The sequence below is a fragment of the Amia ocellicauda genome, chromosome 4 (assembly GCF_036373705.1).
Source record: "Amia ocellicauda isolate fAmiCal2 chromosome 4, fAmiCal2.hap1, whole genome shotgun sequence".
Lineage (NCBI taxonomy): Eukaryota > Metazoa > Chordata > Actinopteri > Amiiformes > Amiidae > Amia > Amia ocellicauda.
The window spans coordinates 31696019-31711799 of NC_089853.1; the positions used below are offsets into that span (position 1 = coordinate 31696019).

At 39.9% G+C, this 15781-nt stretch overlaps 1 protein-coding gene across 1 annotated transcript; it reads left to right on the forward strand.

The window, feature by feature from the left end:
* Positions 1-10882: 10882 nt before the first annotated feature.
* Positions 10883-13883, forward strand: ankrd34c (ankyrin repeat domain 34C). The gene has a single exon (XM_066701887.1). It carries the CDS (start codon positions 11214-11216, stop codon positions 12831-12833), a length of 1620 nt encoding a protein of 539 aa, XP_066557984.1. The 5' UTR covers positions 10883-11213; the 3' UTR covers positions 12834-13883.
* Positions 13884-15781: the final 1898 nt, after the last annotated feature.

Genomic DNA, 15781 nt, shown 5'->3' on the forward strand with positions numbered 1-15781 from the left:
TGAATGGGAAAGAAAGGTGATTTAAGCAATTTTGAGCGTGGCATGGTTGTTGGTGCCAGACGGGCCGGTCTGAGTATTTCACAATCTGCTCAGTTACTGGGATTTTCACGCACAACCATTTCTAGGGTTTACAAAGAATGGTGTGAAAAGGGAAAAACATCCAGTATGCGGCAGTCCTGTGGGCGAAAATGCCTCGTTGATGCTAGAGGTCAGAGGAGAATGGGCCGACTGATTGAAGCTGATAGAAGAGCAACTTTGACTGAAATAACCACTCGTTACAACCGAGGTATGCAGCAAAGCATTTGTGAAGCCACAACACGTACAACCTTGAGGCGGATGGGCTACAACAGCAGAAGACCCCACCGGGTACCACTCATCTCCACTACCAATAGGAAAAAGAGGCTACAATTTGCACAAGCTCACCAAAATTGGACAGTTGAAGACTGGAAAAATGTTGCCTGGTCTGATGAGTCTCGATTTCTGTTGAGACATTCAGATGGTAGAGTCAGAATTTGGCGTAAACAGAATGAGAACATGGATCCATCATGCCTTGTTACCACTGTGCAGGCTGGTGCTGGTGGTGTAATGGTGTGGGGGATGTTTTCTTGGCACACTTTAGGCCCCTTAGTGCCAACTGGGCATCGTTTAAATGCCACGGCCTACCTGAGCATTGTTTCTGACCATGTCCATCCCTTTATGACCACCATGTACCCATCCTCTGATGGCTACTTCCAGCAGGATAATGCACCATGTCACAAAGGTCGAATAATTTCAAATTGGTTTCTTGAACATGACAATGAGTTCACTGTACTAAACTGGCCCCCACAGTCACCAGATCTCAACCCAATAAAGCATCTTTGGGATGTGGTGGAACGGGAGCTTCGTGCCCTGGATGTGCATCCCACAAATCTCCATCAACTGCAAGATGCTATCCTATCAATATGGGCCAACATTTCTAAAGAATGCTTTCAGCACCTTGTTGAATCAATGCCACATAGAATTAAGGCAGTTCTGAAGGCGAAAGGGGGTCAAACACAGTATTAGTATGGTGTTCCTAATAATCCTTTAGGTGAGTGTATATGTACAGTATTGTCAATTCAATATGTAGGTTGAAACACAATCATTAACTGAAACAGAAACAGCTGTGTAGGAGGAATAAAACTGGGTGAGGAACAGCCAGACTCAGCTAACAAGGTGAGGCTGCTGAAGACAGTTTACTGTCAAAAGTCATACACCATGGCAAGACTGAGCACAGCAACAAGACACAAGGTAGTTATACTGCATCAGCAAGGTCTCTCCCAGGCAGACATTTCAAGGCAGACAGGGGTTTCCAGATGTGCTGTCCAAGCTCTTCTGAAGAAGCACAAAGAAACGGCAATGTTGAGGACCGTATGGTGCTCTGGACTGATGAGTCAAAATGTGAAATATTTGGCTGTAGCAGAAGGCAGTTTGTTCGCCAAAGGGCTGGAGAGCGGTACACGAATGAGTGTCTGCAGGCAACAGTGAAGCATGGTGGAGGTTCCTTGCAGGTTTGGGGCTGCATTTCTGCAAATGGAGTTGGGGATTTGGTCAGAATTAATGGCAGATACTTATCTGTCATGCAATACCATCAGTGAGACATCTGATTGGCCCCAAATTTATTGTGCAGCATGACAATGACCCCAAACATGCAGTGAAAGTCATTAAGAACATCTTAAGTGTAAAGATGGAGTCCTGGAAGTGATGGTATGGCCCCCACAGAGCCCTGATCTCAACATCATCGAGTCTGTCTGGGATTACATGAAGAGAGAGAAGCAACTGAGGCTGCCTAAATCAACAGAAGAACTGTGGTTAGTTCAAGATGTTTGGGCCAACCTACCTGTCGAGTTCCTTCAAAAACTGTGTGCAAGTGTACCTAGAATTGATGCTGTTTTGAAGGTGTAACAGGGCTCATTCGGTCTATAATGAGCACATTACAAAGTGACGTAACCCCTCAGTAAAAGTAGTACAGTGTTAAGCCTCCCATGGTGCAAGACCTGGTCTTGTGGCATAGAGGGCTTAACACTGGACTGCACTGGAGCTGCTGCAGTACAGAGTACTTGGAATGGTGCTGGTGGTGCGTGGCTTGAATCCCAGGCAGGTAGCTCTAACCTGCAATGGCTACAAAGGCAAATGTGGTTACACCAAATATTGATTTAGATTTTTCTTCTGTTCACTCACTTTGCATTTAGTTAATTGATAAATATAATCTATTAACATGTCTATTATTGAAAGCATTCTTACTTTACAGCATTTTTGCACAGCACTGTATATATATATATATATATATATATATATGCATACACATACTGTATGTATTGTACAAATGACACTCGGTGCCCCAGTACTGTTGAAAAAGATTATATATAATCTTTCAATAGTACTGGGGCACAGAGTGTCATTTGTACAATACATACAGTATGTGCCAAATTGACAGAACAGATGTCAAAACATCAAGCAAAAAGGATAGCTGACACAAACAACTGCAGCAGATAGCATGGCATTGTGCATCACACAGGGTGTGATACTGATTATATGAATAGCTTTGAAGAGCTGCTATCCTCTTCTGCTAATACTGCTATTTCCATAATTGTTTTCCATAGTCTTAAACATCTATCTATCTATCTATCTAGATCATCATCTTAACCTAACAGTATCATCTTTACACTCCACTTGAATGAAAAATTTTGTTCCCCATTATGCAACGGGAAAATGATGACATGAAGGACAAAACAAAAATGACTGCAAGGCACATGAAATTATACACATTATCACCATTTCAAAGCCCAGAATGGTAATTAACTACAAATTAATTGCTATCAGACTTTGTGGGCTTTTTTTGTTAAGCCAGCCGGAGACACAGAGAGCAGAAATCTTTAGATATTTTTTTCTCCAAACTAATATATTATTGTCTGCTTTATAAGAATAATCTAGATTGTACATTATTAATTTACTATGTATGTGTTTTTAGTTTGGAAGGCCATACATTTCCCACAACTAGCATAATCTTTGACCTAATCCTTGAAAGGTTAAGGGCAAGATCATCCAAAATATAAGCCCACCAGCCAGTCCAACCTATATTGAATATCTGGAGCCTTAAAGCATGGTATATACTCAAATATCAATAATTTCAAATGTCAGTTATTCATATCCTGGTTCAATTGCCTTTGTGTTGATATTTTACCACTGACATAACCCTGCGCAATAATCTCCTTGAATCGCACATAAAAGTGTACTGCTCCCTTCTTTCCAACAGACTCCATTAGAATCCCTAAAACTATTGTTCTTGTGAACTGGAAATTAATCTTAATTAGAGTCAAAGGAAAAAAAAAAAAAAAACACATCCCATTAATGAGTAAATGATGGATGCAAATATGAATTGTGATTGCCTGATGCTCCTCCTCTTCCCTCCTGCCTCAGACAGAAAACACACATTAAGCCTTATCCTCTTATTAATAATCACTAGATTTTTCATTACTGTGACCAGAAGATTAATTCAGTCCTGCTAATTAACTTAGTAGATTTTTTTGGGGTTTATTGGTATTAATATTGCCATGCAATCTGTTTAAACCCAACTGAACTGAGCAGAATGATGAATAACCTTAAGATGACAGAAAGAGAAAGATGGTTAATTAAGCTCGCAAGACTCCAAAAAAATAAATACAAATTCACCTGGTGATTGTGAGCAATGACACTTGGTATCAGTTGACTTTCTTCACCGCAACTGATTTCTCTCCCCCTCTCAGATTAGAAAAGTAGAGTGCAAAGTGAGGTCTAAGATTGTATTCTCCTCAGTAGTTTGCAGACAGTGTGTGTAAGACTTGCCAGTTCATAGAAGCTCAATCCCCCAAGTCCTGAGGTACTGAGGGCTACAGTAGAGAGATGCACTCAGAGCAATGAGAAGAGACAGATACAGCTGCAAACAAATTTGCTTTCCAGTAGAATCAATGGACTTAGTCACAACGTAACCATAAAATGAAATCGGTTGCACTAAAAGTCTTATTATAACAGTTATGATGAGACCAAGAACAAAACAAACCATGGTGATCAAGTTGCATTCTCAATGATACTATGACAGCATGTTAGAAATTTCCACACACTGACCATATTAATCTTTCCTGATTTATGCCCCTCTCTCTGAGTCATTCACAATTAACTCTCTGAATACAGAGACAGTACACAAGGCATTTCCACAGACCTGCCTGGCATGTATTGGACAGATTAGCAAAGCACACAGGAGCAATGAACAGAAAGCAAATATTGCAAATACACAATAAGAGTAATCAATGGACAGCATCACAGGCTGCAAAAGGTTCACTTACATTTACCAGTGCACGCTGCTTTAGGAGGGACATTCAATTTAAATCAGTCTCCAATGGATACTGCAGTCAGTCCCTAGTGAAAAAACAAAAACATTGTCAGATTTGCATATTATTTTACATTTTAACCATGCATATAATCTGCCTTTGCTTTTCTTTATTGTCAATTTTAGGGGCTTATATACTTTCTCCACAAATTGTATGTTCACATATATATGAAGCCGGTGATACTTGGCACACTGTAGAAGAATGCTTGATTGATTATAGCTAAGGATTTTCATTGCCAGAGATGTCTACCTTTTTTTTTTCAAAAGTCACTGCAACCTCATGACGAGATCAAATTCTCAGAGTTGCCAATGTTTTGAAAACACAAATCCTACCATCTAATTATATCTGCAGGGAGGTAAGGAAATGTAATGCCTGTATCACTGACACAGACAGGAAACTGCTGCAGTAACGGAGGATATCACTGTATTGGTGCTGTTCTTCACACAGCTGTCCAGAAAGTGTAAAAATGGCCAGTGAGGAAGTTTTAGAAGCAGTGCGATATGTTTCTAATTACCTGCACTTCACCTAACCCAGAGCCCTGCTGCTCCTGTCAGTGGTTCCTTCAGTGTTTCATAGCAACCTAAAAATAAAAAGGCACTGTTCTTCTTTTCTTATTAGTCTCTCCCTATACTGTATATAGGCAATGCTTTAGTATTTTACCACTTAAAGCCTTAACCTCAAAACTAGTCTGTAACTATCCCTAAATCTGAGATAACCAAAAATCCCATGGGTAGTAACATTTTAAATGAAATGAAATGTAAACATACAACACTTTGAAATAAGATTGATTCCTTAGTAAGATAGGCAGCTTTCACATTTCTGCATCTAAAACGTCATGTGCAGTTTACTCCTCAACAGAGAAGGATGGAATATATCGGTTGCACGGCCTACTCGTTTTCCCAAAGGAGAAAGTGGTTAGCTTCACCTTGGCCAAGTTACCAGGCTGGTACAATGCAGACACCCTGAGGGGGAGGACTGTAATGTGATACATGATGCAGAAGACTTCGATCCATCATATCCCCCAAACATCTCTAATAGGTGCGCATTGAAATGTGTAACTGGAAGTAAAAGCTGACCTATGTACATATTTGCCTATATAACGAGATAGATAGAAATGGAGAAAGGCAAGTATTAAATAATATTTCCTGAATTATAGATTTACTTTTTTCTGAAATAGTCAAAACGATTTACATAAGTTAAATAGAGTAAAATAAATTCTTAATGATATACTCCTTCAGTACTATGGAAACTGGAAAATGTTCTACAGTGACCCTTTCATTAAAACGTACACTCATTCTCAGAGAAGAAACTAACCTGAGATGAATCAGATTTTACATTCTTTAGAAGTAAATACCAAACCTATAAAAATGTGAGCCTAAATGAGATCTCCAAGACTAGAAGCTTCCCAAGAATGTCAGTGTCACTTCAGACTTTCATCTCTGAATAGGCAAGAGTGTCCCTTAGTTGGCATTTCATTCTGCAGAGGGTGACTCATGCAATAATCCCCAAGTGGCAAGATTATTTTGCACAATCCCTCTGCATTTGATGGAACACTGTTCAGGGCACATTTAGTCAGTCACCAGGAAGCATAACACACAAAGGCCTGGTATTTTTCAAAATTGCTGAGACCATAAGCCATTAATCAGGATGTCATTGTAAAAGGGAAAAGATAGGGAGTCCATGACGTGGAGTCTTTGTGTGCTTATACTGAACTAGTGTGCTTGCTTCATGTGTGGAACACGTGAGATGAGATTTTCAATGTGCAAAACATTGACATTTGCTGTATTTCTAACTGGTTTAATTAAAAATACTTTGAGACTTAACATGCAGAACCTGTGGTTAATTAAACTGAGAGAAAGCAATAGCTGGAAAAGGAACACAGATGATAGACAGATACAGCAAATGAAAGATACACAGAGTAACAGGCTGAGAATATATATTTCGCAACATCAATGCTGACAGTTAAATTCCTTGGGAAAACACAAAACCTGGTATAACTTATTTTAGGTATATGAATAATGAGTACAATGTTTTATTGAAAAACAGTCTCTGGCATACCCTTGTAGAGGCTTAATGACTTCATGGAGCTGAGAAAATCTATGCACTGTGTAATTTTGATCATTTTGATCATATATACATATACATGAACACATCATGAATTACAATAATTTGCTATTTAAAAATGCAGTCAACTCAACAAAAAGAGAAAAATCTATTTCAAGATAAATGTCAGATCAGACATGCTGTGTGAAAAATATGCAAAATATATGCCATCGGAACAATGGGTGTTATTCCTAACGCGATTCACGCGTTTTATTAATAGACGTATTTTCATTTGTGATATACATATTAAGGAAGTAGATTTTTGTGTCACATTCAAAAAGGATAACTTTATGTTGATCTGGTTGCCATGACACCCCGAGGTGATAATTATCGACTGATTATTAAAAGGTGGTAAATCCAGAAGCTGTCCTGCTCATTTAAAGTTCAGGCACATTTCTCCAAAGACTGCACGACCGCTTTCCAACGGTGCATCTACCTGCCATTATTGTTAACGTTGTCAAAACGTTGTAACAATTAAGATCACAGATTACTGTAATTCAGATAGATACAGAATTCGTCTGTATTTAAGCTGACGTCAGCGAAACACATCACTTCTCTTTTGTTGTTGTTCTTCTTCATATTCCTCGTTTCATCTCTCCCCAGTTATCACAATGTATCTTAATTTAAAGTTGACACTTTCTGTGAGAAAAGTGCACAGAGCAATACGTGTGAAAATGGTCATTCTGAGTAGTATGGATTCGCTAAAAGCATTATTTGAAACCACCGCTGTGAAGCAATTTAAGATCGTAACCAAAAGGGGAAAAAAAGGACACCTACTAAAATAAATGCCCATTTTGACAGCATGGTCCCAATGTCATAGATATAAATAAACGAGTAGCTACATAAGAAAATAAAATTGCTTAAAAAGTGCGTGTTAAGACATTTCTTCCCTGAGTGGAAAACATTCCGCTTTCGGCTACTTTCTGTATCACCTGTAACCCTATTTTGGGGAAGCGCGTCACTCTTCTACCTCATCTCCCCCGCAGAAGCCAAAGGTGTCGAGGACATGACGTCACAACAGCACCGATCTTCACCCCGGCGCTACGAGGGCGAGCGAGGAAAACTGTCACTTCTCACCTGTCCTGCATGCAGCACGACAGTGCAATTATTAAACTCAACGCGCATGACAAACAACTACTGACAGCAACTGAATGTTTTGACATTGCACATGGACAGTGAAACCAATATAACTGTAACTGTGCAAGAAATTGTGGTTAATCATACACATTACGCATTTTATATTTTTAAATGCAGCAATATCACTCAGTTTTAGTATCCTGTCAATATGTGGGTATTTATTGGTTTAATGGTTTTATTTTACCTTTAATGTGAGGGGGTTCCATGTTAATTGTATTGTTTTACTGATTAAAATGGGCAGAATGTTCCTTTCATTCGTTTTAATTAAAATGCTGAAGCTACGTTCCAACGCAATGAATTATCTTCCACAGTAAACGTGTCATAAATGATTCCCTGCTAATGACTTGAGAAATGAACGTCAGTAAGATGATATGATTCAGAAGGCTTGAATCAACAAACTTCCAAGTATGTGGGATCCTGTACGTTATGGTTTGCAGTGCAGCCAGGATTGCAAATACAGAAGAATAATTAAAAATATCCCCCTACTGCTGTCTCGTCTTTTTTCCTCTGTAACTGCAATAAAAATCATCCTCTGTAAGAATGGTAACTGGGATTTTTTTGTTTTGTTTCCAGACACGGTTTATTTTTGAAAACGATGACGTCAATGAGATGCACGTTTCATTCACCAAGTAGAAAGATATTATTTATAAACCCAACATCTTGGTTTTTCTTCTTTTTTTTCTTGTTCAGTGCGTGCTGGAAGGAATGCAGCTATTGGACAGATCAATTGCGTTGCCATAACAAAAGCGAAGCTGCTGGTCTCAGCGCTTAGTTAAAGTGCCAGCACGCTAGTACTGTACCTAAAATAGGATTTATCCGCTTTTATTGGCATTAAGCTGTGCAAGGAGAAATTCGGGAAGGAATAAAATGCCGATGAATTGTAGGGCGACTTCTGAAAATGTCTGTTTGCTATTGTCAAAGAAAACTCTTGCATCTTGACCAAATAACAGTCGCACCTTCGTCTTTCTCCTTATGGGCACCTGGACTTTCAGAATGACGGTGCTTTCTTATGAAGGGGTAAGGGTAACTGATTTTTGTATGTACAATTTGTGTAACTGTGTAATTTGTCTAGGTATTTTCATTATGTTTTATCTCAGTGTAAGAAAGTTGAAAAAACAATTTCTTGGCCGTCTTGTTCACATAGCCTTCTGCTAATTATTTATCTGTGCTGATTGCATGTATCATTTTATGCTCTTGTGGTTTTATACACTTCAATTCGGCAAATATGTTTAGATGAAGTTACATTTACTTTTGCAAATGTTTTCAAGAAACAAAACTCCATTCTAATTATAATCACGTAATCCATTATGTGTGTGATTAACGTTTCCTGTGTGTGTGTGTATGATTGTCTTTTAAAACATAAATTAAGACATATTCTAAAGACTAAAGAGTTTACCTTCGAGATACTGATAACGTGTTTAAGGGTCATTCAAGTTTTTTTGTGTCATCCTGAAAAACACATTTAGTATTCCAGATATATGTCTAAGACATTCCTCAGTGTATAGATAAATAATTAAATGGATGAAAACAATCCCTTAATGCAATACCAATGTATATACTTTGTTATATGTAAACATTTTAAACCATACAAATCTACATAATATGAATATTAACATGAATATTAATATTAAGAACACGAATATGCATATTTTTAAATAGTGTATATCACAAAATGTACTAAAGCGATGACATACGAAATGTATAGGATTATAAGTGTATGCAATAAAGAAAGGTGTGTAAGCAATATGAAGTTGTATGTATTGATCCAAACAGGCAGGAACGATAGGAAGCGGTGATGCGGATGAGTGTATTGCAGGACGGGCGTTCAGGACCGCGGACAGCGCCGCCGCCCCGCAGAAACAGTGCGAGAGGGAGCGCGGGCTTGCGGTGCAGATGCCCGCAGTTCTGCGCAGATTTAGGCAGAATCGCACCGATCCCACTGTTGGAGCAAAACTGCGGAAATCTGCGCCTTACGATCGCGACCAAGAGTCTGCGATGTGCATGCTACCTGTTGAATGTCAGTTTATGTATCCTTAAAAAGGTTATGAGACTTTATAAAGAAATCTGATCATCTTGACCGACAGCATTTACAATTTCAGGGAATTTTAAGTTGTTTTTCAAATGAATATGTAGACGGAATCACTTGTTCCTGAATATATTAATTAGCTTTCGCAGTACAGTTTGGCATAATAATTAATATGCAGTTATAAGAACTAAAAGACCCACAAAGCGCATCATTGTGCGTAAATATGGTGTTCTTATTAATTTCTCTCTGACTGAAAATCATATCACAGATATTACAATTATATTTGTGTAATTTGTTGATCCGAATGCAACGCCGTCTCCACCGTGTGTTATTGAGTTCATGTAATGTATTGTTATGAGTACAACAAAAATCACCGGAAAAATGTGTAAAAAATTCACAAAATATTCTGTAGTACGTACCTATCCTATTTTTATAAGGATTTCTATTGCATTGTATTCTATTGTAATTTTCAACATCGTCATTGAAATTAATAGTGTTATAAAAAAATAAGTATAGCTTACTACATACCACGTTAACGCAAAGCCGCCACCGTTAATAATAATAATAATAATAATAATAATAATAATAATAATAATAATAATAATAATATCGGTATTAGTCCGGACTAACTTTTTCATTTGGATAGACCTTTTGAACGGTTTACTTGAAGGTCATAATGATGATGATGATGAAGTAGAAGAAAAACAAGACGTAGAAAACTCCCTTATCATCCTCGATATATATATATATACATAACCACCCTTGTCGTTTGCTGTAAATTAACAAAATCCCTTTATGTATACATATCTCCTATTCTCATTCCTGAATTCACTCAGCATACAGATATAATGATATCACACAAACATACACACACACACAATAGAGAGCCAGAGAGAGACCTATATACAGCTGTTATTAAGGTAGACAGCCGTGGGTTTTTTTTCCATCCATTTGATAGGCTAAATATATTGTTCGTTATTCTTGACTTTACACATGGGTGTTTGTTCTTTTAATTAAATTTACACAATACTTATATAATAATTATATTTGTGGATTAATTGGATCGAATTGAATCGGTTGTTTCTTCCCCCAGTTACAGTGACTGATCATCAAAGCGCACGTACGCGTTCTGTCAGCTGTTAATTTCTACAAAACTAATTTGTACATAACATGCAGAAAAAATAAAATACATAAAAAATGCTACTTCGTCAACTTAAGTTTCTACATTTATTTCCTGCACAAAGAGTGCCATCAGGTGGCAGTGAGCAAAACAGCTTGAGCTGTGTTTCTGTCAGTATACCAGTGTAATTGTTCTATGACACCAAGAGGAAACATCTATCAATTTCATGCTGGTTTTTTAAGGTAGTTATTCTATGACCCACAAGGAAAGTAACACACGAAAAGTAATTCCCTATGTATCTGCATATGAATATTGTGATAGAATGCAGAAGTATATTTCACGTCTTTATTTCATCTAAATTAAACGGACTGATTTGTGCTTGGCAGGTTACCACTGTAACTCTGGCCTGAGGAGGAGAGTGCAGCGCTGAAACAGAGAGACCATGGGGGATATGATGGAGCTGCGGACAGACGGGAACTCCCTGCTGAAGGCGGTGTGGCTGCGGAGGCTAAGACTCACCCGGCTGCTGCTGGAGGGGGGGGCCTATATCAACGAGAGCAACGAGAGAGGCGAGACGCCACTCATGATCGCCTGTATGTCCAAGCACACTGACCAGCAGAGCGTCAGCAAAGTCAAAATGGCCAAGTACCTGCTAGAGAACAAAGCTGATCCCAACATCCAGGACAAGATGGGCAGGACGGCCCTGATGCACGCCTGCAGTGAGAGGGCTGGCCACGAGGTTGTGGCCCTGCTGCTGGTGAACGGCGCCGACCCCAGCTTGGAAGACCGCTCAGGGGCCTCGGCGCTCGTCTACGCCATAAATGCAGATGATAAGGAGACACTAAGGCTCCTCCTGGATGCCTGCAAAGCCAAGGGCAAAGAGGTCATCATCATCACTACTGACAAGTCTCCCTCTGGCACCAAAACCACAAAGCAGTACCTGAATGTTCCGCCCTCCCCCGAGCTGGAAGAGCGCTATTCCCCGGCACTCTGCACCTCCCCCTCCGACATTGACCTCAAAACGTCCCCCTCACCTACCACCGAGAAGCAGCATGAGTCCATATTCAGCTTCCAGAGCAAACGCTCGGGGGGGTGTGGCAGTACTGCCCCCAGTGTGGTCACCAAACTACCCACCGAGCCCGTCTCCCCCACCAGGAAGCTCTGCAACCCGAAACGAGCACGACTGCCCCAGCTAAAGCGACTGCAGTCAGAGCCCTGGGGACTGATTGCGCCATCCGTCCTAGCGGCAGCAGCGGCATATGAGGAGAATAAGAGGGCCATGTCAGATGAGGATGTGGTGGTGGGAGCCATGAACGGGCTGTCCCTCCCCAAGAGAGCGCCTTTGTCGCGGCACAACAGCATAGAAAGTAAAGAGGGTCCATCTTCCTTTCCCACAGTGGGGGACCAGTCTTCGATGACGTCTTCGACACCAGCATCCCGGAAAACATCTTATGAGAAATCACACGCCCAGCATCAACCCTTGGCGCGGCGCAGCACCGTGCCCACAGAACAAGACAACACTGGTCACTCTGCCTCCGGTCCCGCCAGCTTAAGGGATACAATGTACAGGAGGCGGCTGGGCAACGAGCATTACGATTCAGACTCCCAGTTGTACTCAGACTCAGCCTCAGGCTCGCTGGATTCGGCCAAGGTTCCCATGGAAAGGAGGAAACACAACACATCCCCCTTGACACTACTCACAAGCTCTCGGGAGTCTTTAGACAGCATTCCCAGCACATCCCCAGGCACGGCACGCCGCAGGGCCCCAGGTCTTCTGGAGAGACGTGGTTCCGGGACCCTGTTGCTGGACCACATATCCCACACTCGCCCAGGATACCTGCCACCTCTGAACATCAACCCCAACCCCCCCATCCCGGACATCAGAGCAAGCAGCAAACCCTCCTCCCCTCTCACCACCTGCGTCAGGTCCATAGTTCCTGTAGCACCCAGCTCACCAAAGAGAAGCGACCTGAAGTCCAAAAAGAAACTAGTGAGGAGGCATTCTATGCAAGTCGAACAAATGAAACAGCTCTCTGATTTCGAGGAACTTGCCATCCAGTAGGACACCCAGGCTTCATCTGTTTCGTTTGGTTTATGTGTGGCTTTTTCTCCTAGCACAAGGATAAACCATCTGTTTCCTGCAGCCAGTCCATCTTATTGGGATTCTGTTCTCTTCATCGTTCCTGTACCGAGGAGAAGGATTTTCAAACGGAAAATGTATTAAATCAAGCGCTGAAAGGATTCATCACTACAGGGTGTTATTCTTTGTATCCGGTATTCTGCTCCAAGCCTTAATTCACATATATCACACATATTTATGAACTGCTGGTTTTCTTGGGAACAACGCTTGCCCTTATGAGTGAGCAGAACAGACTTTCTCAAGATCTTACTTGTCCTGCAGTAAAAGTGCTAATTTTCAAACTGACGCAAATGAGGGGAGGAAGCTGGCAATGGGATTTTGTGTATAATATTACAGCAGTACATTGAGATTCAGAGCAGAGAAGCATTGTTTGCTGGTCTTATGGGCTCTTCACACTTTGTCTGTATCACAAGGTGAGACAAACACAGCTCTACCACAGCTCCTAGATCATGGAGAATATCAAGTGAGAATGTCCTTTAGCAGTGTGCCTGGATAGAGCTGGCTTTCATCCCAAGGAAACTGCAAAACTTGAGAAGTGAAAAGCTCTCAAGCTGATAGCAAACTCAAATATTACAATGATTGTAATACAAATAATGCATTGAGCTCGGCACATCTGTATATCTGTGACTGTGGTCAATCTTAAATGCTGTTAGATGTTTTGATACTTACAAAAGACAAGAGGAATGTTTTCAGCACCTAGGCCAGGAGCAGTTAACAGTGTGGATAATACGAATGTGTTTCTACAAGTTGTGAAATGTATATCTAATATAGTGCCAAAACACAGGGGAGAGAATGCACATATCAATCGAAGAACAGTGTCAGAAAGTGCCACCTGAGGCAGTGCAGTATTATCTGGCACCCCTGAATCGAAAACAAACAAGTTTCTGATTACCTGATGGAGACAAAAGGATCAGTTTGTCATTCGAAGCTTTAATTGCCTGCTGAAAACTATTCATTTTACGGACTGAAGAGTCAAACCTGTGTAAGAGGATATATTCAAACAGTGCAGAAGTGCACACCTGGAGTATTTGTTTTTAGATATTATCAATTGTAGTACAAGGTCCACAGGGAGCTGTAACACATTACCTCCCAGTTCTAGTCGTCAGTGTTGAAGAATGGTATTAGTGCATATGTGCTTTTACTAGAATTTAGTCAGGACACTGGGATTAGGAGCCCTACTGTTGTGAAATTATGCCTTGGGATATGAATTGACCATAATTTGCCAGGACATTCATGCAATATACAAAATAGTACATTGTCTTCTGTTGTCATATTGAGACACTAGTTGGGAATATCTGTTCCAGAGGGAAGAGTGCCACCCAGTGGTTTATTACTTCCTGCAGAAGTATAATTTTTCTTAAAGATCTCCAATCCAAGTGCTGTCCAGGCCCGGTCTTGCTTGGCTGCTGGTGTCAAGGATATCGGTGATATGGTACCAGAGAAGTTATTGATTTGTAATGACTGCTTTTAGTATGATACAGTATTCTTTCATTTCACTCCTGCACTTGAAACACAGAAACAAGTTAGATCTGCAATAATTCATGGAAACAGTCTGGCAATTTGACCTGAGGGGGGATTCTGGATCATGCGTGTGTAGTTAACAAGCGCTCATGGTGATTGTGGTGTGTAGTATTAAGAAACCCAAGCAGAGAACCCTTCATTTTTCTTCAGTGTCGTAGCTCTGCGGAAGACAGGAGATAAAATATCTGTTATCAATTTGTATGTAGTGCCTTCAGGGTTAAAAAAAAAGTTTATGGGAGTTGATCAAACGAACTTCTTTTATTTTTACACTTCAAGTTATAAATATATGCAAAACAATGAACTTTTATTTTCCAGTCAGGTTGGCTCCATTCATAAATCCAAGGCTTACCTGTTATGACTTTGTTGGATATCATCAGACCATTTTATTAAATGTTGCATTACACAACACAAAAAGCTATGTGGATAAGAGGAAAGTGCCAAACTTTAAAGGAATGTATATCACATGTCTGATTAATTTTGCAGTGAAAACAGGGAGTGATCGCCATAATTGCTTCAGGGCATTGTGTTGCCCAAACCCAGTCTTTCAGGAAACAGAGCACTCCTGGTTTTCATTTTAAATTAGTTCTTAATTAGATTAGGAAACTTTCTATTGACTTAACAATTTGGAGAACCTTAACTTAGGATAAAGTATGACATTTTAATATTATTATTATTATTATAGAAAAAACACTGAATATTTGTTACTTGTATCATGTTTTCATATACATTCCTCTAAAACAGAAAAGATTTGGCTTTAAAGTACCTTACATTTCAATCACAATTGCACCAGGACAGATCTGTTTCCAGAAGAGCAAGGTGGGAATCAAAATGTCATGGTACTCACACAGCAAGCGCAAAGCACAGTAACTGGTCTCCTCAAGAAGACACACCATCCGAACCAATTGCACTGCAAGTGTAAATCTAAAAGTATTTACTGCTTCCATGCGCCTCATCTGCAAGACCTCCATTCAGTATTTAAGGCACATCTTTATCTGGTGCATAGTATTTTCATATATATATATATATATATATATATATATATATATATATATATATATATATAATTCTGTATATTTTGAATAAATGTTCTGTGAAGCTTTTTTGTGAAGTGTCATCTGTCAGTCACTGAGTTTTAAGGGATTTTAAGGGATTTAACTTCTCAGATGGTATCCCTGTTGTGTTCTCTTCTTGTTATTTCAAGCAGATATCTTTCCATGTAAGTCCAACAAGACAACTGGACATCATCTTGGAGAGGCCTTGATCCAGTAGTGGATCGATATGTATAGTATATATACATCTATATTTATTATGCTATGCTGTGGACAGTTTTTTCCTAAGGTAGAATTGCA